General features: G+C 41.3%; 1 protein-coding gene across 1 annotated transcript in view; it reads right to left on the bottom strand.

Moving 5' to 3' along the window:
- map2 (microtubule-associated protein 2) overlaps positions 1-24,689 on the bottom strand; it is an 89,816-nt gene that overhangs the window by 10,701 nt on the left and 54,426 nt on the right. The window contains exons 5-16 of the mRNA XM_029459369.1: positions 22,247-22,336; positions 21,652-21,726; positions 14,383-14,598; positions 12,188-12,472; positions 8,885-11,055; positions 7,933-8,413; positions 7,578-7,811; positions 6,989-7,123; positions 5,926-5,987; positions 4,199-4,340; positions 3,360-3,416; positions 2,701-3,002 (exon numbers count right to left, since the gene is read on the bottom strand). Of these exons, the coding sequence (XP_029315229.1) occupies positions 2,701-3,002; positions 3,360-3,416; positions 4,199-4,340; positions 5,926-5,987; positions 6,989-7,123; positions 7,578-7,811; positions 7,933-8,413; positions 8,885-11,055; positions 12,188-12,472; positions 14,383-14,598; positions 21,652-21,726; positions 22,247-22,336 (4,250 nt within the window). The remainder of the gene's footprint in view (positions 1-2,700; positions 3,003-3,359; positions 3,417-4,198; positions 4,341-5,925; positions 5,988-6,988; positions 7,124-7,577; positions 7,812-7,932; positions 8,414-8,884; positions 11,056-12,187; positions 12,473-14,382; positions 14,599-21,651; positions 21,727-22,246; positions 22,337-24,689) is intronic.

Here is a 24,689-nt window from a genome sequence, read left to right as displayed (position 1 = left end):
TTTGTGTCTGACAGGAGACACCTACTGCCACCCAGGGGTAACACACATGCACTGTTAGGCTGTGGGTAAAGACATTGAAGGACAAAAACAAAACATTACGTAACAACTGCCTCCAGAGAAATACACCACATTAAAATGCAAAAGAATTATAGTTCGATTTTATATAATTGTTAAACCTGTAAAAAACTAATTTTCTGACCACTTGGGTGGCAGCAGAAACACATTGTGAATACAACACTGATATGCCATCACCTTAAAAATCTAGTTATTTTGGCAATATGAGAACGAGCTAATTTATACATCCAGCAGTTACAAAGCAACCTCATTATTCATTTGGAGTCGTGTTCCTGGTCACCTCATGAATGTAAGACTAATATTCACTCTCTTTTAGGTCTGTTTAAATGCCAAATGCTCCACTACATTGACCTGCAAGTTGCAGCTGTATCTGTCTGCCCTGTCTTAGCTCTAAAAGCAAAGAAACAAGTGTGATAAGTACCAACTTTTAACTCAAGCTGAATCATTTCGTTATGGATAGGATTTCTGTGCAAATCTGAGGTTATGACAAAAGAAATAATTTCTGTCATTTCTATATCTTATGAGGAGGTCACCTTACAGGACACCCTGTGTTACAGATAACAGACATAATCACATCTAAACACAAGCGCACACAAACAAAAGTTCCACATTCCACCTCAAGCATTGGCCAACCACTTCCACAGCCATAGATTACAGTGACATGCCTTCCGATGTGGCACTTGGAGGTAAACACTGGACTAACTCACAAATTCTCACATTGCATCAGGTGACAACTTTTGACTGCCTGACACAGAACAATCACACCAAAAATAAAAGTTGAGAATAATAATTCCTGGTGGTAAACTGTCACCCTCTCTGCACAGCTTCCAGCTTGTTTTCCCTCTAGATACATCCACTCCAAAAGACACTTGCTTGTTAGGAACAATACTGCCAGCCTGAATATATCACAGTAACTGATTATGACCCAGCGTGGAAGATTGCACACATAAACTTAACCCAGGTCGTTTTCTCTGCAGATGACAGGCAGGCATTTGGAGCATGATCTCTCCGTATTCTGTGGCTGGCTGCACAGAGCAGCGCAGAGATCTGGCAAACTCATAAAGATGTCAGCCAAACGCTTAGACTCCTAATCAGGTCATCAGTGGAGACTTGTAAGAGCTGATGGCTACAGACACACTGCTGTTTTCATCGTTGCAGCGCTGACTTTGTGTTTCAGACTGGAATGCGATCATTTTCTAACTGTAGGGTATTTCCTGCTAATGCAGAGTCTGCGCAGCAATAGAAAACACAATCTGAAGTGCAGATTTCTGTTAGCTGAAGTGCTGTCCTCAGTTCCCAGAGCTGGGGGGGGAAAACTGAAGGGACAAAAACAGCTTACAGCTCCGACACTCACTGAGATATCAAAGTCAGGTTGTTGAAACGTGGGGCCTCAGAATAGTTTAAAGGCAACACATATACATATTTGACATCATAGAATCCTGGTTTTAAGGCCATTTTTGACCATTGGATGGCAGAGAGGCAGACTAAGGATGTATCAACCTTCACCTTTGATATACTAAAGCTGCCTACGGTTTATGTGCTCTCAAACAGCTGCTTACTTCTGAACACATCCATCAGACAGAGCAACATAGACAGCCCTTTAAAATCCTCTTTCTTTCCATTTGACAGTCTCACAAATTACTGCTACACACTTGACTCTCTTCAGATTTACCCTGCGTCGCTACCATTTTACAAATTGCAGGGGTAACATAATCAACCACACTGACTGGTGAATCAAAACAATGAACTGAAAGCAGCTAAAAATTGCAAAGAACGGCAGAGCTGGATGGTGTTGATTTCAATGTTATTATTGAAATCAATGTTAATATCTAAAATATTCCTTTAAATAAGTTAATTGATTTTTAAGTGCTGGGGAAAATTGGTATTTGTTTCTGTTGCACTGGCATTGTATGTGTTGTCAGTTAAGAAAATAATGTGCAAAATGATATATTGTTTTACTTACTTTCTAAGTTTTAATCAATGCAAATTCTGTTTTAAATAACATTCTTCCACAACACATAATTCCTTCTCAAATCATTGTCCTTTTACACGAGTGAGTCAGCATGATTGAAGGACTAACAGTGGAGAGAGGGAGCTAAGACAAAACAAAAGACAAAGAGAGTAGAGAGGTAGGAGAGAGGGGCCATGGGAAATAAACATATCAAGGCAGAAGAAAAAGCCAATAGACGTTAGACAGAAATACATTTTAAAATACAAATCGTACCGCGACAATTGCCGCAGGCCTCGGTGCACATGAATGGTTTATATTCTACTGTTTTTATCTTTAGAAATAGAGACGTTACAAGGTTGTTATCCGTCTACATTTGCAACTTAACCCTTTATTGTTGCTTCAAGGACAGGATCCAGCTTATCGTCTGTTAGTAGATAACCACAAAATGTCTTTGTATGCAGATGATATCTATATTTATATGAACAGAAGGGGGGACTGATATAGCTTTTAATTTCTTTATGTACTAAAAATATAAATTTCTCGACGAAAAAACATGTAAAACAGAGACATGTAGCAAAAACATAAACACATGAAACTAGTAGAAGTGACAGAAATAAGCAAGTAGGTGGATAGAAGCTACAGGTTTTGGGGGGAGTAAGGTAGAAGAGCGTCACCTGTCCTCCTTTGGGCTGGTACTTGATATTCTCTATGGAGCCGATCTTGGACCTGATGTTCTTGAAGTCAGGCAGAGGCTGGTTGATGATGCGGAGCTGTTTGGGCGTAGTTGCAGGTGACTTGGGTGGGGTGCGTACCACAGCCACCTTCCTCTCCTGGCAAATCAAGCTGAGGGAGCGTGGGGTTGCAGGGGTCCGTGAGGACGATGAGTAGCTGGGAGGGGTTCCGGGGGTGATGGCTGTGGAGCCAGGGGTGCGGGGGGTGGAGTGGCCACTGCGAGCTGAACGGGATCGCACTGATTCTGTAATTGGTGGGGGGGGGGAATATAGGGATGAAGGTTATAGCTGAAGGTGACAAGGTGCTGTAATATAAATAATATACTATTCTGATTGTCATAGAAAATATTTTAACTGATTTCTGTGTTTCAAATGGGAAATCAGAATGAAAGAGTCAATTGTTACTTCATCAGAGGCTGAGATTTAAGGCATTTAAAAGTCACTTTTCAGACCACCAGATATACAACATAGACTATTCCAAGTCTCCTATCAAATATTTTATCCATACACACTGAGCTACTAGTTAATTAAGTTAAACGTGTACAATTTAAAGTAATCCAATACAGCTTAACAGCAACAGAAGTAAGACGTATCCCATCTACCTGTCATGCTCGGGGCTCGTCCTGTCCTATGCTCTGCCTTCATCTCTGTACGAAATGCTACAGGAGGCAGAAAAGCAAGTGTTTCAGAATAAGTAAAGGGGATGATAAGGGGGAAGAAGAAAAAGAGAATCTTGAGTTCTTGGATGTCCTGTTCATTCCCTTTGACCTGTGCTAAAGGTAAATTGTAAAGAGAACATAAAACATCCCTTTGACAGAGAGCTACATAGAGCTGGTGAAAGAGGACTGCAGAGAGATGGAGAATGCAGCATACAATATCTTGAAACTGTTTTTCCTACAATCTCTAGTGGAGTAGTAGGTACCCACACAAGCCACCGGAATGTGTTTTAGATAGATAGATAGATACTTCATTCATCCCGAGGGAAATTTAGGCATCCAGTAGCTTAAAAGACATGACATACAACATTACCCCCCCCCCCCCCCCCCCACCATTACAAATGTAAAGTACAAATAAGAATTTAAATACAATAAAAAGTAAAATGAAGTGATAAGACTGCTATAAATACAATAAAACTGTTATAAATACAAAGTGAAAATACAGACTGTTATGGTTTGAATTGAATTGAATCTGAAATTTAGCGAATCAAAAAGACCCAAACATGAAAGAAACCCATTGAGTTACAGTAGTTTTTGGACAGGACTTGAGCTCTCTTTAGTCAAATGCAAGAAACCAATAATAAATTGTTACAGTATTTGCTTTCATATTGGTACAACTAATTAGTTGTGGCTCATACTGGAGGCTGATACATCTGGATGTTGGCTGTATCTAATACCACACAAATACTCTGTGAAGTAGTTTGATTGGAGGAGCTGCAGCCTACATGTTGGTCTGCGAGGAGCCGTGGAGCCGGAGCTGGTGATGGAGGTGGAGCTCTCCTCCTGGTCATGGTATGCGCGGCGACTCAGAATGGAGGCATGCCGCGGCACAGAGGACCTCTTTTCAGGGCTCCATGACCTACCGTCCTGTTGGGGGAAAAAACATCATAGACAAGAAGTAGATCCTTAAGGCAGTGAGTCTGTGATTTAATTTCCAATGTGTTTTTAATTAAAGGTTTAGTCGGTCAATACATTTGTTTTTTAAACTAATTATAATTTTTGTTTATGTCCTTTCCGGAACTCCTGCAGCTAGTGCCGCTCTACCAATACCTACCTTGGCTGCTATGAGTCTCTTTAATATCGGGAAGCATTGAGGCTCTGCTGAGGATGGGAGAGGTCTATCTAATGAGGCAGCCACTCTGGATATGGAGGTGGGGATCTTTGTTAGTGGCGAACGATGGGCATGGCCCTGAGATGGTACAACGATGAGGCCCAGTGGGTGAGTAGCATGGCACCAAAATACAGGACACAGGATGACAAAAGAGTGGTGAAAATAACAGTGCTTTTACATGCATTATCACTGCACAAGATCTCATGTATCCTTTGAATGAATGAGATATTAGCATCAGATCTTGTGTGTTTAACACAAAAATAACCCATCACAACAGCCATTCATGCACATCCATTGTGATCACGTCAGTTAAGAAATGTTTTAAGAATTTCCTAACTGACTTCACCAGGCTCACACAAGAGTGCATGTTACTCTGCAGACCATGGTAACAGATGTATTGTTAGACTGTAAATTAAAAATGTAAAAAAAATATAATGTGGGCTCAGAGTGACAGAACACACTTACAGTATGCCAAAATGACATGACATTCAAGAAATGCAGAAACTGTGCTATTTTAGACACAATAACTGTCATTACCATGGTGGAGGAGTAAAATGGAGTCACGACCATAGCCGCTGGAGAAATGTCACAGGGTGATTCGACACCCACTCAGTAAAAAATAAAAAACTCTAAATGGATCTGCCTTGTCTACTTGTGCAAAAACCCATTAAACAAGGCAACAATAGCAAACATTTTACAAAAAGCAAAAGCAACCAACATAAATATGAAAACTAACAGCGGCATTTATACAGAAATGCAATGCGTGAATGTTATTCATGCAGGGATTAGGGTTTACATAGACAGAGGGGAGACAGCACTCGCTTAAACAGTATGTAATGTGTTTATCTGAATATATGATTAGGTTGCTCTGGAAGTCACAAGCGAAAATATGCAACAGCTATTTAATAAGTCTCAATTCTAATAATTATTCTGCCTAATTTATGTGGTGTTTATTGTTTCTGCACTAAAGATGCACGAGGCAACTTGTGTATTAGTTTCATATTAGTGGCAAGATTTGAAATTTGCATTGTCAGTAAATTGTGCACAGCATGCTCATGTTTACCAACCTTTCTTTATACCAAAAGACACAAAAAGATGATTGACAGCAGATCTAATGTTGGACAGTCCATTTTTAAGGAGGCAGAGTTGCTGCTGTTAAGGAGAAAGTTTTGGTTTCTATCTTCAGTGTTAGTTTGTCCTGATTGACGTTTATTTAATTGCCCTACTGCGAAGCGACTTGGTGATTCAGGCTGTTTTCCAGTAAAGCTTCGATATGGTATTTCTCCGAGTGGTTTTGGAGCCAGAGGTCATGTCAATGTTGGTCGGATGGAGTGTACTCACCAATGCTCTGTTGCGAGACTGTCTGGCAACACTCAGAGGCTGACGACTGTCTGGTAGCGCCTCTGAGAGAGAGAAACAGAATTACAGGAATATTAGAAGACACAGACAGAATACATGTGTTGACCTTCATCAACCGAAGCGGGGAAAAGTGAGAACCTTTTTTAATGTCCTACTTTGAAGGATTATCCTTGTGAGCATATTTGGTTCTCATAAGTACAGATGTATAAAAATACAACTTTGTATTCCCGAACCTGGCATGGTGAGATACGTGACAAATCGAATGTTCTGTGGGAGCAGGTTGCTGAGAGCTCTGTTGTGCAAAGATTTGGCAAGATATCACACAGAACGGGGGATTTTGTATTATGCAAGGCAACCCTGTAAAATAATCTAATTGGGGCAATGCAGCAGTATACTGAGCTTTCATCATTGGTGACAAAAATGAAGTGCAAACTGCCTCTGGGACAAAGTCTTTATAGTAGCCGGTTCATAGAACAAAACCATGGATTACTAGTTGCCTGGCAACCATAGATTAAAAAAAAGCTTGAGTGGTTATGTAATTAAAAGAGCCGAGAGGTCAGGAATGTTTTATAGGTTTTTCACACCAAACAACATGCTCATTATTATCAGACAACCTTTAAATGATACAGTAAAATATTAGTATATTAATGCTCACCAATAACATAAAAACAGGAAGGAAGAATGTATTTAAAGAGTATCTGAACACCAGCGACCATGCAGTAGTATGGTAGAAGTGTACTTGGAAAGGGTTCAGTGAATCCCGAAATCACAAACCTTCAACATCAGGACGTCAGTGAAAGCATGCGTTCAGCTTCGTGTTAAGTTGCTCTTAAAAGAACAAATGGAGGATGTGCACAAAAACAAATGAAGGCAAATAAGAAAATGTATGGCAGACAATTTTTATTGTGATCAAAAACAAAGACACACACAAAGACAAAAGCAAAACTCAGTAACCAACAAAACAAAATGGATGCCAAAACCAAAATGAAGCTGGCAGTGGAGTTCAGATGTGGTGGGAACTGGTAAGACCAAGGCAATGTGTCACCTGTGGGTCTCCTTCTAGGACAGGAGTGGTGTTGGGTGGGGCGGGTCTGGCGGACGGCTGTTTTCATCACACTCCGCTTGGATGGGGATTGACTCTGAGTCTGCATTTTTTTGGTAAACTCGGTCCTTATCACTGCTACCAGAGGAAACAGGGCCATTGACAAAAGCACAGACACAATAAAAAGCAGAGACAGACACTGAAGAATGTTAAAATATGGAATGCTGCAGGATCCAAATTCCCCATAAAACCTTTTAAGTTATTGCAATTGTTGCAACTAAATATTTAAAAAAGCTGACTCAAATGACTGTGTCAGTGAGTTATAATGAGACTGCACATTGTGACACAAAAGGTTGTATAGGTAAACAATACATCACAACAGGTGTGTTTTCAGTTCATTTAGAACAGCAGAAAGCCCCATTTAGGCACATGATATCGAGCCACATGGCTTTACTCAAAGCGTAAAACAATATTCATTCTATGGCAAGCACAATAGTTTTTGATCATCGGGTATGGTGATAATCTATACTAATATTATAAATAACCGAACATGTAGCTTAACAATTCAAAAGGAAATCAAAATCATGAGAACCTTTTTTCTTCTTGATTTCCTCTCTGGGGATGTAGACAGGTTCTTTACGGACAGGTTTGCGTTCTGGTGTGGAGATACGGCCTTTAGCCCGTCCTCCCTTGGCCTTGGGTTTGACCAGCTTTTCCTGTTTCTCCGACTTCTTCTGTTGTGTCTGCTTGTCTGCAGACCTTTTGACTGCGCTGGGCACCTTAGGCAAAGGCTCGATCTGTTCTGTCGCCATACTCTTATCATCATCTGTAGTGTTGCAAATCAGGACATGAAAAATACGAGACATTATTAATGTGTTTATTTAAAGCATAAGAGGAAAGAAAGGGGGGGAAATAACAATATAAAAGCACAAACCATCTCTCCTCACCTTGTGTGTCAACCCAGGAGCTGTCCAGGATGGAGTCATCCATCGTGGTTTCGTCTCTATCGTAGCTGTCGGTTGGTCCTTCAGTGTCTGTGGTTTGAGCCTCCTTCACAGGGGAGGCAGGGGTCTCAGGAACATCTACCATCTCCTCTAGACTTGCAGCCTCCAGATCTGCTTCTTGGGCCGACTCCACAGACTCTTCCTCTTCCTCTTTCTGGTCAGCGTCACAAAGGGCTCCAGCCTCAGGTGGACCAGAGAATCGAACGCTGTGTCCGGGCTCATCTGCTTCATCGATGGTCTGGACAACAGTGATACAATCGTCTTCAACTGTCACTACTGATTCGATGGCAGCACAAGTCTCTGGGATCTCCTTTGTCACTTCTGCTCCTGCCCCTGCTTTCTCTAACTCGTCTTCCTCCCCTTCCTCTTTCCCCTTTTCTTTCTCAACAGGCTTTGTGGCTGCTTTTTCCTCTAGGTTGTCTTGCTACCTCCTCAGGCTTGTCTGCAACCTCCATCTCAGCCACTTTCTCTCTCTCTTCCTTCTCTTTCAGTTCCTTTTCTATCTTCTCTTTTAGTTCCGTTGCTATCTTTTCTTCCTCTTCCTTCTTTCTCAACTCTTTCTCTATTCTTTCTTTTTCCTCTCTTTCTTTCTTCTCTCTCTCCTCTTCTCTTTCCTCTCTTTCTCCTCTTTGACTTTCCTCTCTTTCTCCTCTTTCTCTTTCCTCTCTTTCTCCTCTTTCTCTTCTTTCTCTTTCCTCTCTTTCTCCTCTTGCTCCATCTTTTCCCTCTCTTCTCTTTCCTTCTTCTCTCTTTCTTCTTTCTCTTTTCTCTCTCTCTCTTCTTTCTCCTTTTCTTTTATCTCTAGCTCTTTCTGTTCTTTCTCCTTCCTTTCTTTTTCTTCCCTCAGTATTCTCTCTGCCTCTTCTTTCTCTTTTCTCTCTCTCTCTTCTTTCTCCTTTTCTTTTATCTCTAGCTCTTTCTGTTCTTTCTCCTTCCTTTCTTTTTCTTCCCTCAGTATTCTCTCTGCCTCTTCTTTCGCTTTCCTTTCCGTCTCTTGTCTCTCTTTCATTTCCCTATCTTTTTGTTCAGCCTCTTCCCTGATTTTCCTCTCTGCCTCTACTTTCTCTTCTTTCATTTTCTTCTCGACTGCTTCCTTCTCTTGTTCTTCCCTCATTTGTCTTTCTGACTCCTCTTTCTCTTTGTTTATTCCTAACACGGGTGAAACTGTTCTTTTGGGGGAACCATAAACTTCTCTTTGTTTAAGCTTTGACGGTGAGAGCACTGGAGACAGTAGCTTGTCATCTTCGATGTTGCTATCCACAGAAGAAGCAGGTGAAGTTTTGACAGGCCTGGCAATCCGGTCCTTGGCAACACCAGTCAGCTGGTACACATCTTCGGCATCCACTTCTTCATAGGCCTCCTGGTGGACCAGTTTCACTTTCTCTCGAAGCTCCTGCAGTTCTCTCTCCTCCTCCATACTAAGAGGCCTGTCCTCCATCTCCAATTTACGGATCTGCCTCTCGTAGTCAGCAATCTCGGTTTCTGAAACTGAGCCTTCGCCACTGGCTTGTCGTTCAGTCTCACTCTCAGACCTCCCACCTTCTTCTAGAGTCACAGTGACCGTTGGTGTCACAAAAGACTCACTTGGCTGAACAAATGGCATCTCACTTACAGATTTTGTCAACTGCTCATCTGTAATCACCTTGCCTTTTTCTTCAGCAGAGTATTTTGTCTCTACTTGCTTCTGATCTTTCTCTTCAGTGACATCAGCAATTATTGATGGCTTGCTCTCGTCCTCCACAGATGTGTCTCTGACAGCTAACCTTCTTGCTTGCGCAGCCACATGCTCCTCCAGGGCGGAGGGGGTGAAGACCTGTGCAGACATGCTTGTAGGGCTGAACAAATCTGCAGGTGATGGCATGGGTCCAGAATATTCACTGAACACACAGTAGCCAATTTCTTCCAGCTGGCTTTCACTCTTTCTGGCCCCAGGACTTAGTTCCCCTGAAACTAGGCTAGCTAGTGGGTCATCAGCGAAAGCTGGAAAATCAACTTGAATTGACTTTCTCCGGGTGATTTCTGGGTCAGTGTTTTCTGATGCCAGTCTGGAACGGGTACCAACAAGGTCCAGCATCTCAGGCAAGTCCTGCGCCATCACTGTGTCATTTTTATAGGTGCTCTTAAGGGGCTCTGGTGATTCTGTTGACTCCGGATCAGGACTGGGTATTGAAACTGGCTCAATGGTCCTTGGAGGAGATGAGGAATCTGAAGTAATGGAAGCCGCAGTCTCCAGGATCAGTGGAGGCAAGGATGGAGGCTTATCCGCGGAGGGTGTAGTGACTGGGAGGTAGTCTGCAGCAGCTTCATCTAGACTTCCACTAGTATATGACATGATATCTGTGGCCAGTGGGGAGAAGTTTCTAGGTCTGCCTCTGCCACTGGGATCTGTTGTGCCAATGGTGATGTTAAGTGAGTAGCTCCTCTGCTCTAAGGCCAGTTTACCTGGGGAAAGCCTGCATTCATTACTCCTGTCAGGAACTGTGAACATTTTAGAGTCTTCTGCTTTACGCTCTTCAGTTTCTTGTTTATCCTGAGCTTCAGCTAGTGTGCTGTAGCTGATCTCCTGAGGCCTGGCATCAACTGTGCTCTTCTCTTCACCAGATCTGCTCAGTTCGTAATAACCCTCGGCCTTACATTGGGGATCCTCATCAACCTTGATGGCTGATGTTTCAAAATATGCTGACATGCCAGATCTGTCTGTAGCGTCCCTCAATGATTCTCCTCCTTGAACTTTATCTCCCAGTGACGAGAAATTAGAAGGAGCACCGATGCTACTGATCTCCACCACCTCCACTGACGGCTGTTTCTCTGACACTGTGATTGGCTCACCATACGTAGGCTGAAGTGTGAGTGATTTGGCAGATTCTTTGGCTTGGTTTTGAACATTCGGAGGTACAAACGATGGCATATCCATGGTAGGGCTCTCTGGTACAACTCGTTCACCAGCAAAGAACCCTTGCATCTGGGGCTCAAAAAACTCCTCTGGGCGTTTCTCCGATCCAATGCTGTCTGGGCTCATGGAACCACTTTTCTCGCTTCCCTGCTTGTCTGAGTCCATCTTTAAAGCTGAAAGGACACGTGTAAGTCGGCTGTTTTGATCAACATAGAATAATAAAGCTTTTGCATGCTGCGAGTGAGATATTTATTAAGCCAGGGACTGGGAAAGCCGTTACCACAGAAACAGGCAAAGCTCTCCTCAGAAACTTACAGCACAATGATACGGCCATCGCTGAAGAAGTACGGCGATATTATGGGGTCCACCGAGTCACAGATGGATGAGAATATGGCATGGTATGTGACGGAACCGGCATGAGGCAACTGTGATGCTGATTTATGGGGAACAAGCAACAATAGATGGGATGGATATTCATGCGACTCTTCAAAACATCAGATACTAAAAGAATAGCATTTCTGTCATTCTTCTTAAGTACAATGGGAGGTTATGAGAATTTCACCAATTCTAATCTATTATATTAATGATTCATTGACATCAAATACATTTTTGCTCTTAATAATGACTTTTATATGTCATTACATATCTAAAGAATATTGGCGAACATAAAGAAGAACCTTGCTGGTGAATGACAGAGAAATGCCATACAAAGTCACTAACAGTGACACAACATGAATATCACAAATTTATTGGATTTTTTTGCTGATACGATAATGCATTTGACGAAACAACTATACCACACTCTACATGAGACAGCCAACATGAAATCCCCTGCAACTGATGTACACAGAATCATGATAATAATATGAGTGACCCATGTTTAGTAAGTATGATTCATGGATACAAAAAGTGCATAGCACTGGCATACCAGCACCAAGCCACGTGTAAACACAACAAGAAACCTGTACGTTTTTAGCCGGTGAAAGAAACACTGTTACGTTCAGCAACACTTCAAATCATCATACCAATACAAAACGGCCGGCCCCGAAAACCACAGCAAGAAAAAAGAAAATACAAGCGCAAAAATAGCACAAAATGAAACCAGGTTAAGTTCAAATAATGTGACTCTTTTCACCAACAAGCCTGTGTTGCCTTGCAGCCACAGCAGAGCGCAGGGAGGGTTACTTGCCATTCAACCTGATTTATAATGCTTATGTTATGTGCTTATGAGTTCCACATCTGGCATTCTTATTCAGTGGACAATGCAATAACATGCAGGCAGGGAGAGCAGAGTGCAGGACACACCTGTCGCAGGGCTCTCCCCAACCTCTGCTTCCTCCTCATCTCTGTCCACAGAGCTTTCTGCAGCAGCACTAGCTGCTTCGCCCAGCTCCAGGTCTAGATCCTGGGCCTCGTCTGTGGCCTCTGCCTGCTCTAAGGGCTCAGCTTGGGGGCTGTCCAGCTCGGGCTCTTCCCCGCTCCACTGCTGCTCATCAAGAGCTGCCTCGGACTCTGCTGCACTCTCCTCCTCCTCCTCCTCCTCTTCCACCTCCTCCTCGTATTCAGCTGTAAGAGCCTCCATGGTCTCTTCTTCTCAAAAACAGGGTGAGAGGGGGACACATTAAGACTACAGGCAACACAGACTTGGGTTATGTGAGAACACAACTTATGATGGGACACTTTCAGCTCTGGGAAAAGATGACCTAAAGTGTATGTCTGCTCACACATATAGGTACATTACACATATAGGACAGAGTGTTGTGTGTGATAGTTTTTCATTCCGTTTGTATGCTTTTCTAATTAGCGTACTTAGTGTATCCATTATGCAAGGAAACTATAAAGTATATTTGTTAAAGGCATGCATGAGATTTATTTCTCAATATCTATCTTTTTTTTCTTATCAGCCTTTACTGTATGATCAAGAATCAGTTTTGTAAAAAAATTAAAAACATTTCCACTTATCTCTTTCTCTTGCACACCACGCCTTCAACCCAGAGTGACCTACCAGTATTAATGACTGGGGTTGTTTAAGGAAAATGGAAACATAAATTAAGTTGTAATACTTCATGGCCTAACATTGCGCTATTGTAGAAGCAGTTCTGTTCAGAGCACTTCTGAAATCCCTGGCTCTTTAGAAAGGGTGACCTTGAAGAGCTGCAGTCCATTACAGGAAAAAGCAAAGTGCCTCAGATCCTTGACATTGCAGGGACTGGATTTAACTATGTAATGGTCAACGTGGGGGCGTGCAGCTTTGCTTTTCAGCAGCCATTGCTGTATTACATTTTGAGTTCCTGCGTAGGTTACACAAATTCTGTTGAGCAGCTTTGCAGCCAAATGTTGCTGCATATGACAGCTGTTGGTAGAAACAATGTTTCCACAAGCGTTTTTGTCAGCGGTGACGATGATTGGGCGAGGCTGAGTTAGTTAAGAATCAGTTTGCCTTAACAATATTTATAAAATGTATATAGATGTACAGTCAATGATATAATCTTTACATCTCCTCTTTGTCATGTGTTTTGTTTATTAAATGAATGCATATATTTAAATAACATAAAATGGAAAGATATAGCTAATTAGAGATTGATAAAAAAAAAAGATTCTTAACCACATCAACGTTAAGAATTGTGTTAGTCTAACTTAAACTTGGTGCTTTGGCGAGATGTATTAGAGGAGATAAGTTCTATCAGGGCATGACTTGGGAGAAGGCAGAGGTATACAGTAAATGAAGTTGTTGTTGAAGCTTCCCAGCCAAAGGATTCATTTTTCGTAGCTAACGTAAAAGGCTATGTTGTATCTTTGCACAGCCAGTGTAAATAAACTGCGGTCCTAGGTTCCTGTTAAACTGGCTCTATCTTGTGTTTCTAAAGACAATAAAAGTAGAAGGTTGTATGCAGATGTAAGTGTTTGAGAGTGTGTGGAGATGAAAGCTTTCCTTATTGCCATAGAGTGTGTGTTAGTAGCTTAGGATGAGCGTAGGGGACGGCTGCAGAGGATTTTGCGCATGGATGTTATCAATCATGCACCGTATCTCATAGATATTCATGAAAGCTTTTTGGACCTTACTTCATGTCACAAAAGTAAACCTTTGTGGCCATCTGGTCATACTGAGCGCTGTAGTGTATTATGTCCATTGAGCGAATGCTACTTTGGAGACAACACTGCTATGTGTTGGATTTAGCGGCATGGCAACCACAGCTAGCAATGGCTTTGGGTGAAATAAATGAAAAAAAAGAAATATGACTGTTAAACAAATATGAAATTGCTCAGATTTGAGCAAACAACTTCACAAGGACACAGAAACACAGCACACACAAGGACAGACAAAGGGACAAACTGACGGACGAAAAGACGAACTGACGGACGGAGAGACGGGGGGGATGAAGGGAAGAGGTCAAATCACAGAAGGAGAGGAAATTGGTGTTAAAAAGAGAAAGGAGAGAAACAGAGTGAGAGAGAGGAATGAAGGAGGAAATGGCAAAGAGGAACCATGCGTGGTTCACCTTCAATCTGTCTAAAGGCCACAGCCTGCCCTGTGGGGCGAGAGCCCGAGAGCGTCCACTCTGGGCTGAACAATGGGTGCTCATAGTACTCCTCGTCAGAGTGGTAGGGGTCGTCCTCGGGCACGGAAACTGAGATGGAGGGGGCGAGGAACTTGCACCTCTCCCGAGAATTTTGGAAGCGGCGGAGAGGGCCTGCTTCCTCCTCATCCCCTACATCTACAAACAAGACAGACACAAGGAGAAGAACTGCAGGGAAATCTGGACACATGGACTGAAAGAGAGAGCGAAGAGGAAGAAAAAGATAGGAAAGAAGGAAAATGAAGAAGAAAACAATAAAAAATGAAGAACACACCAAAGAATGTCCATCTTAAAGGTGATTTGATATTGAGTATTCAAATGTAGTTTTTCCTTGAAAACAGGGGTTTGCAATTTCAGGAAAATTTCAAAGGGTCAATGTGTAATTCCCAACCACCTGCTCTAAAAGAATAGGGGGCAGTATTTTCCTCTACTACTGGGTTCGTACTATCGTATCTAAATCCATCAATCATCAAAACCATCAGTTATTAAAAAAGCCAACTAAAGTATGTTAACCTGTTTATATCTTTTTTGTACTAGTTTTTCATATGTATTGTATTCTAAGTTTTAGAGTATTAGTGTATTCTTTATATTTTGTATATTTCTTCACTCCTGTGTAAACCTGTCCGTCAGTTCATTGGACCAAACTGCTCAAACTCTGAGAGTTGGTCTAAATATCACTGCTAGTTTATAATCTTCACGTGGGGCTTAGATATATGTGTGTTTACTGTGGCACTGGGAGCTGTACGGTCTGTGTAACATTACGTTTGATAGTTTGTATGTTGGTTTGGGTCCGGGCGGCGGAGACGAGAGAACGTGTTTTGAGTCGGTTAATCAGTGCTATCTGCTGACTGCTAATGGAAGATCTGTCCGTCTCCCAGCCGCCGTACTGCGGTCCTTTACTAGATTCTGTCACTTTGGATTTAATCAAAAATACTCTAAATTGTGTAGAAAAAAAATAAAAACTTCATGGAAGCATAGTATCTCCACTTAGAAATGTTATAGTAGGACCATTGCAACAATTTATGATCTTTATGACTTTATTTATTTTGCGTTAGATCCACTTATAGCTATGAGACGATACTGAACAGGAGGTCATACTAAATAAGTTCAACTGGGGCCAGCTGTGGTCCTTGACTTTTTAGGTAATGTCTGCAATGTTCTTTACTAAATAAATCCTGAAGCTTCTTCTTAAGATGGACAATGTTTGCAGTGTAAAGGAGGAAATGCTTGAGGAGAAAAAATGACGACGACAAAAAAAAGAACACATTTAAAATAGGCAACAAAAACAGAGTCACCACAGAGGGGAATGCGAGGTGTAGACAAAGTAAGAGAAACACAACACACAGGACATTGACAAGGAGACAATGAAAAGCAACTCAAAGGTGATAAAGCTTTGGAGGCCAGCCATACTCAGGGACAAACAATATTAGAATATTGCATCGTTTGAGGAAGATAAAACCTAAATAAAGAAATAAAACACACACTCATAACGACAGTTATACTAGTAATACAGCAGTAGTTGTAGAAGTAACACAATCAGTAACGTGTGTGTTTTGCAATTGCCACTAGATGAACAAACCTCTATACCTATACAAACCTCAAAGACACCCTCTCATCCTCATTTTAGAACAAGAGAAACTTCTGTCATGTTTAAAAAAAGAACAACATCTCAAAGGTCATGAGATGGTTGAGTCTTTCAGTACCTACTTGTTTTGTATTATGACCACTAATACAACAACACCCTTGAGTAACTAAACCTCATACCACTCTGTCTGGTCAAGAACACTGTGACCTTCTGTAGGAAACTCCTATGACCTCAAAATCAGTCCTTACTTCTTATACTGTACAAGAAACTCAATTACCACAACTGACCATATGTATTAGGTGCCTGGCGGACACAACTACCGAATGTTCTTCATTACATTCTGAGCAGACATGAAGACACAGGCCAAGCATGAAGCAGACTGAAGATTTAGTTACAGTGTAGTACAAACATTTCTTGCAGGCAGCTGTAAAAAATCACAGCATTGCAACTATAATTCAGAAGTCAAAGATAAAGAACCAAACTGTATCACAATGGTAACGAGCAACATTGAAAAGCAAAGAACACATTCTGTTATAAATTTAAGGTATACAAAGAAACTAGGGGGTGCATGATAAGTAATAGGCAGATAAAGGGAAATTTATATTATTATGTATTATTCCGATGATGAATATATAGCCAATAAAATTATCGTCTGATAATATTTGCGACCGCCGATAAACACAAGAAGAAGAAGAAGAAGAAGAAGAAGAAGAAGAAGAAGAAGAAGAAGAAGAAGAAGAAGAAGAAGAAGAAGAAGAAGAAGAAGAAGAAGAAGAAAAGAAGAAGCACAACGTGCTGACTACAGAACAGCTGGTGTGGACGTTTTTTCACAGTTTCAGACAAAGACACCAAATAAATAAAGATTTGAAGAGTCAAAATTGCTCTTTGATGATTTTGTTAACAATAGTGACCTCAGTAAGATTTGGTTATGTCAGAGCTATGGAATATTAAATCATCAATTTTTGCTCACTACAAATGAGCTGTTCATACCCCCAGGTGTGCATAAACTACAGGTTATGAAATTAAAATGTCTAAATACAGAGTTGTGGTCCTAAATTTTTTTATCTTATCGGTATTAGCCATGAGAAGCAGGTAATTATCGGTTATCGGTAACGGCTGAAAATTATCCAAATCGTGCACCCCTAAAAGCCCTGTCACACATATCTGTATGGCGGAAACATATACGAAAAATAGCTCACAATTTGTCAGAGTCCAAATACGTCCAACTTTTCATCGGATCGGAAAAGTGACGTATACAGATACGCATGTCTAACCTATTGATAGCGCATCACTTCCTAATACAAAATGTATCAGACGAATGCCCAACGAATGCATAACGTATAAATAAATATGGTGTATACAAAATATCGGCAACACGCTGGTGTACGTTGATATAAAGTAAGGTATAAGTAGTATTCGTTAAGAGCAGGCGGTGTTACGCTGGTGTACGTTGTTGAACGCTGAGTCTGTGAAAATGTTTTGAGTGTTCAAAATTTTCGGACGTACCCAACGTGTGCTTCATAAGTTATGCAGCCGTTACACATAAGTTATGTTACGTTAGACATACGTGAATACTGAATACGTACGTAAATACAGTACGTGAATACCTACGTAAATACAGTACGTGAATACCTACGTAAATACAGTACGTGAATACCTAACTACGTAAATACAGTACGTGAATACCTACTTAAATACAGTACGTGAATACCTACGTAAATACAGTACGTGAATACCTAACTACGTAAATACAGTACGTGAATACCTACTTAAATACAGTACGTGAATACCTACGTAAATACAGTACGTGAATACCTACCTACGTAAATACAGTACGTGAATACCTACTTAAATACAGTACGTGAATACCTAACTACGTAAATACAGTACGTGAATACCTACGTAAATACAGTACGTGAATACCTAACTACGTAAATACAGTACGTGAATACCTACGTAAATACAGTACGTGAATACCTACCTACGTAAATACAGTACGTGAATACCTACGTAAATACAGTACGTGAATACCTAACTACGTAAATACAGTACGTGAATACCTACGTAAATACAGTACGTAAATACCTACCTACGCTCTCACTGCATCACACATGTCCGTGATCACACGGCCCTGAAGCTGCAGGTTTAACAGTGAGATGCTTCGTTATTTCGCACAAACAGTCCAGCTCACATCGTCCCAGAGATCTGTGGTGTGTTTCCCTTTGCTTTCCAAAAACTTTTATTTCATTCACACACTGATACGTCCTCAAGTGTATTTCCCCGTGGTTGTGCCATGCATTGATTTAATTACCAAAACCGGCGGGCCAGTTATGACAGACATATGATATTTTCTCACGGGCCGGATATAATTGCCTTGAGTTTGACACACGTGCAGTAAACCCAGAAACGTGCACATAAATTAGATAAATAACGTAAGCGTTTAGTTTATTTAATAAAAGAGCACCTGTTCAATGAAACACTGATACCGCTATTAGTACTGGGAGACATGTTATTCTTAAAAAATGCACGCATAAAGTTGCATTCAAATTTATTAAATATATGGCTCTCAAGGAAATACATAAAAAAAATATTTGGCTTTTATGGCTCCCCCAGTCAAAAAGGTTCCCAACCCCTGGTATATACAGTATATCTCAAAAGTGAGTACACCCTTTAGATTTTTGCAAATATTCTGTTATATCCTTTCAGGGGATAACATTATCCTACTGAAACTTTGATATAACTTAAAGTAGTCAGTGTGCTGCTTGAATAACAGTATAGATTTATTGTCCTTTGAAAATTACTCAGTACACAGCTGTTAATGTCTAAACAGCTGGCAACAAAAGTGAGTACACCCCATAGTGAACATGTCCTAATTGTGCCCAATGATGTTGTTTTCCCGCCCTGGTGTCATGTGACTCGTTAGTGTTACAAGGATTCAGGTGTAAATGATAAGCAGGGCTGTTAAATTTGGTGTTTTGGGCACAATTCTCTCTGAATGCTGGACAACATGGCACCTCATGGCAAGGAACTCTGAGCGGCTGAAAAAAAGGATTATTGCGCTTCACAAAGATGGCCTTGGCTATAAGAAGATTGCCAACACCATGAAAATGAGTTGCAGCACAGTGGCTAAGATCATACAGCGGTTTTCCAGGACAGGTTCCACTCGGAACAGGCCTCGCCAGGGTCGACCAAAGAAGTTGAGTCCACGTGCTCAGCGTCATATCCAGAGGTTGGTTTCCAAAAATAGACGTGCGAGTGCTTCCAGCATTGCTGCAGAGGTTGCAGAAGTGGGATGTCAGCCTGTCAGTGCCCAGACCATACGCCGCACACTGCATCAAATCGGTTTGTATGGCCGTCGCCCCAGACAGAAGCCCCTTCTGAAACCGATGCATAAGAAAGCCCGCAAACAGTTTGCTGAAGACAATGAATCCAAGAACATGAGTTACTGGAACCATGTCCTGTGGTCTGATGAGACCAAAATAAACCTGTTTGGGTCAGATGGTGTCCGGCGTGTGTGGCGGCACCCTGGTGAGGAGTACCAAGACAAATGTGTTTTGCCTACAGTCAAGCATGGTGGTGGCAGCATCATGGTCTGGGGCTGCATGAGTGCTGCCGGCACTGGGGAGCTGCATTTCATTGAGGGACACATGAATTCCAATATATACTGTGACATCCTGCAGCAGAGCATGATCCCCTCTCTTCGGAAACTGGGCCGTAGGGCAGTTTTCCAACATGATAATGACCCTAAACACACCTCCAAGATGACAACGGCCTTGCTGAAGAAGCTGAAGGTTAAGGTGATGGACTGGCCAAGTATGTCTCCAGACCTAAACCCAATTGAGCACATGTGGGGCATCCTCAAGAGGAAGGTGGAGGAGTGCAAGGTGTCCAACATCCGTGCGCTCCGTGATGTCGTCGTGGAGGAGTGGAAGAAGATTCCAGAAGCAACCTGTGCAGCTCTGGTGAATTCCATGCCCAGGAGGGTTAAAGCAGTGCTAGATAACAATGGTGGTCACACAAAATATTGACACTTTGGGCACAATTTAGACATGTTCACTATGGGGTGTACTCACTTTTGTTGCCAGCTGTTTAGACATTAACAGCTGTGTACTGAGTAATTTTCAAAGGACAATAAATCTATACTGTTATTCAAGCAGCACACTGACTACTTTAAGTTATATCAAAGTTTCAGTAGGATAATGTTATCCCCTGAAAGGATATAACAGAATATTTGCAAAAATCTAAAGGGTGTACTCACTTTTGAGATATACTGTAGGGTCCCTGTGATTAGCTCATCCTCACTTCTTCACAGCACGTCTTGATGAATACATCAACCCAGCATCATCCCAGCATCAGAGAGCATGGAGGATGCTGAGCGGCTGAGACAAGAGAACATTCTGTTCTCCAGCATCAGCATGACGTGAACCAAATGGCACTTTTCCAGCTCCGTTGGCCAGACGCTCTGATACGTTTTAAATAAGTAAGTGATACGCTATCAATATGTTAGACATACGTATAATAATTTGTTATGTATTCGTTATGTATACGTCAGCTACAACTCCGCTGTGGAAAAGTTGGACGTATTTGGACTCTGACACATTTTGAGCTACTTTTCATATACGCCGGCATGTTTCTGCCATACAGAACTGTGTGACAGGGCCGTATGTCTGGCGTGTTCAGCGTATCGTCTGCGTCCTTCGAACGATCACAACTTACTCTTAATTTATATCAACCTATTGCCAATATTTCGTATGCGTCGGCATAAGTTTCAGGTCATACGGATATGTGTGACAGGGCCTTAAGGCGTAGTTTGAGCCTGTATGTTCAGCTAGGCTAACTAGTTTACCAAGATGATTGAGTTAATCTCGACTGCATTTCTACAGTTCATAGTGGCTTCCTTATATAAGCTCCTTTTTACGTCTTACTTGATTTACTAGGTTTCAGTCTGAGGCTTTAGCTTAAGGGCAGCTATGTCTTCTATAACGTTTATAGAACTAAAACTCTGATCTAAAGCCATAACACATACAAAAAAGACTGACGGGATAATCACAAGAAAACACAACTCCATGATTACACATGCAAAGCAAAAGACATTATTCAACCAAAAAGACAACAACAAGAAGTTGGAGGGTTACTTAGATTGGCTGTCATATTAGTGTGTGGGAAGATGAGGTGTGGATGTTAGAAAGCGAAATGGAAGAAGAGGATGATTAAAAAAAGAGTGCACTTGTTGTCACAAGGTGGTCATGCATGTGAGCGCTTCTTTCTTTTAGAGATAAATGGTGATGACGATGAAGATGCAAATTGTATCTGTTCCAGGTGAGTGATGAGGAGGAGAAATGGATGAAAATGGAGAACATGTTCCTGCTTTTAGCAACTCTGGTATGTACAGGTTTCTTGAACGGGTATCAATGTGTGGTTTGTCTGGGTTTCTGTAGGTGGGGCATGTTCTGAGAGGGGGGGATCAAAGAGTATCCCCAGAGCCAACTAAGTACCCCAATGTGGTGTCGATCACAATACTCCAGGGCTTCAGTCGGAGAAAAGACCACAATCTTCTCCATTAGAGACGTACTCTCACAAACACACTGATCATAATCTTGGCCTACCTTGTTCCAGAGGACCAAAGTGCTCCGCAGCAGGTGAGGGGGGAGGAGAGGGAGGCAAATTTGTGGTGTCTTCAACTACAAAGGGAGATAGAGGAAGAGGGATAAACAGTATTCAGATAACTCCCATAAAAGACTTTTAGCATATGCTGCCATTTACTTGTGTAAAATCAAGAGCTATACAGGTAAGGGCTAGAACTAAATTGAAGAAACAGTTTTGCCATCAAAATCTCAAGATGCATAAGGGCAACTCAGCCTCTGCAACCCTGTCATGCTGGCCATCAGCTAACAGTGAATCAAACATTGCAAACATTGTCCCACCTAAAAGCAGTTTTTAATTAAAGGTTCAAAATTGATGCAGCAGAACCAAATATAACATCATTGTTATTCCACACATTGTTCTTTCTTACCAAAACCTGCAGCCTACATTACCCACAATGCTACTTAGCCACCAACAGCTGTTGAAGTTTCGGATGTAATTCAGTGGCTAATGAGTTATGGAGTGGGCTACAGAGGTCTGGAAACTCCACATTCACAGATACACAACACTTGAACAAGTGTGTGCGTGTGCATGTGTGTGCGTGTGTGTTAGGCTTACCTGATGGCAGCCTTTGAGTCTCCTGCTCTCCCTTTAGTACCGCCACTGCCTCCGCCGTCACTTCCTGCACAATCCGTGCTGACACTTGCTCTGAACGCAGACACATATAGACACAAACACAGACACAAGGTCGATCAACTTTAAAATTATCGAAAGAAAAAAAACAAAATTACAATTAGTGGCCTAAATTTGAAAGTTTAAGGAATTCATTTGGTTTAAATGCCAATAATGGCTGGAAAAAAAGATGCAGCAAATCCCCAGCTGCTCCAGTACACCAGGCCACTGTGGTTGTACTGGGCAGCTTCCAGGATTTTATCTGTGAAATAAATGTGTGAGAATGTGAGGCAGGATGTTGCTTGAGGGCAGCATGTAGCTCAGTCCAAATTAAAAAAGAAACAACAAAAAAAAAATCTCATTTTACATCCCTTCTATTTTACTGTATTTTTGAATCATGCCATCAAAACCTGTGATGAGAGCAGTGTGAGGGAGCTGAAATCTTTACTGTAACTGTGGGGATACTAAGGCTCTGAGTGTCGCTATGGAAACCCAGCATCCCTTAACAAGTGAAGACTAAAAATGAAATCTGGATTATAAAGCTACTGCCAAAATAAGTGTCTACACTTTAATTCATACTAACCCCATCCAATCTTGGTTGAATCCAACTGTATCATCATTCTTTCAAGATTTAGTTTGGCATGTAGAGATACAGACAGAAAATGCAATAGAGACAGAGGGTATGACGTGCAACAAAGGTTACTGGCCCCGATCGGACCCTGGAAGTTAGCTTGAGATAGAGTGGGTTGTTTGATGCAGGTCAATGTGTTGAGCTGTGTGACTGACTGCAGTCGACGTCTTCCTCTTGTATCTATTCAAAGTTAAAGGAAATGTCATCTTACAGATCGTTTGAGGAGTAGGTGGATTTTAAAGAAAGGGGTCAATCCTTGACAATGATGTACGCATGTGTGTTCATGTAGAAAAAGGGTTTTTTAATCAATGTTGCCACAAATTGGGCATCGACGGGCAATTCACTTCACTGGTCTGAATCTGTCTGCCTGTCTGTCCTGTATCAGTTTAAATATTACATGTAGTGCACTGTTCTAATCAAACCAACCTTCATTTGCATATTAACAGTGGTTATGTAGCTGGCAGTGCGATGCTTTTACTGCTGCTGTTTCAGGACCTTTTTCTATCCTACATCGCCCACACGTCAACACAAACAAGCTGGCAGGCATACACACATGCAATTACACACACATACACACACTTCTTCCGGGAACACTTAACACAGCCCACTCACCAACTCAAAGCAGCCATTTCCCATTTTCAATAGCAAAGTGCAATATACGTGTACCACCTATTCACTGCTTCCAGACAAATAAAACAATACTGGAGTTGAAAAATCAATGTCAAACACAAACAATGGTTGTGACATCAAATAACTAAAAACAGCCCCTATGGCTTATGACTGAAATAACGCTCCAGATGTATGTGAAATAGACAACACCTAGAAATGGAACATGTTGGTACTCGACAGATTCCTAAACCTTGGGAATGACTTTTTTCAAACTAACGCATGGCATGAAACTCACAATATGCTCCAGGTGTTTTCATGTAATAGTGTTCAGTGTAAGTGTCAAAGCATTAAGTAAGAATACAGAAGCTATTTTAAAACTAGCATAGAATAGTACTAAGCAAAGCATATGTGATTGACAATGGATATTTTTTTATTATTTTGTATTTATTAGCCTAAATAATGTGGCTAGTTCAGACGTAATCCTGACAAAAAATATATATTTTCTTTTTATATTGACAGTCTGGCGTCTGAATCCAGTTAGGAGGATTTCAACCAATTTATTAGTATTAAATATTTTTCTATCTGTATTGCCTTCATTTCAAATTCAAGTCAATTCAATTCAATAGTGGTGACATTGGAAAATGAAGCCTTTGCGGGATTATCTTCTTCACAAATTAGTGTATCGTAATAATATATAAGATATATTCAAGTTTAAAACTGAAAGTTTTAAAATGTCTTGACGTATGGGAAAATGAGAAATGAAATTTAAAAATAAAGTTGAGAAGATTTGAACTGGACTTGTTATTCTAAAGAGGTCTTTGAAGAGTAAAAGTAAAATACTCTCTTCCAGACACACACTTAAAGGGACAAATTCAAACGCAACATCAAGGGCAGTAGGTTCAATGAGCAACAATAAAAATCCTCTTTAACAAAGCAACAGCACTTTAAAAAATGAACTTGTCACACCCACAAAGCTAGCTGGCAGTGATGACAACTAGCCCGGTCTGTTTGTTTCAGCATTTCTCTGACAGAGTGATGTCCAATGACATAGCAGCCTGCCTCTCATTGGCTTTGAGAGGAGAATAACCAACATGCACAAATAGCCACTTTGATAAACAGTAAGGTTGCATCATATCTGCATATCTACAT

The sequence above is a fragment of the Cottoperca gobio genome, chromosome 21 (genome assembly GCF_900634415.1).
Source record: "Cottoperca gobio chromosome 21, fCotGob3.1, whole genome shotgun sequence".
In the NCBI taxonomy this organism is placed as follows: Eukaryota; Metazoa; Chordata; class Actinopteri; order Perciformes; family Bovichtidae; genus Cottoperca; species Cottoperca gobio.
Note: the sequence above shows the minus strand (reverse complement) of the source record. Positions and strands in the feature narration are given on the sequence as shown.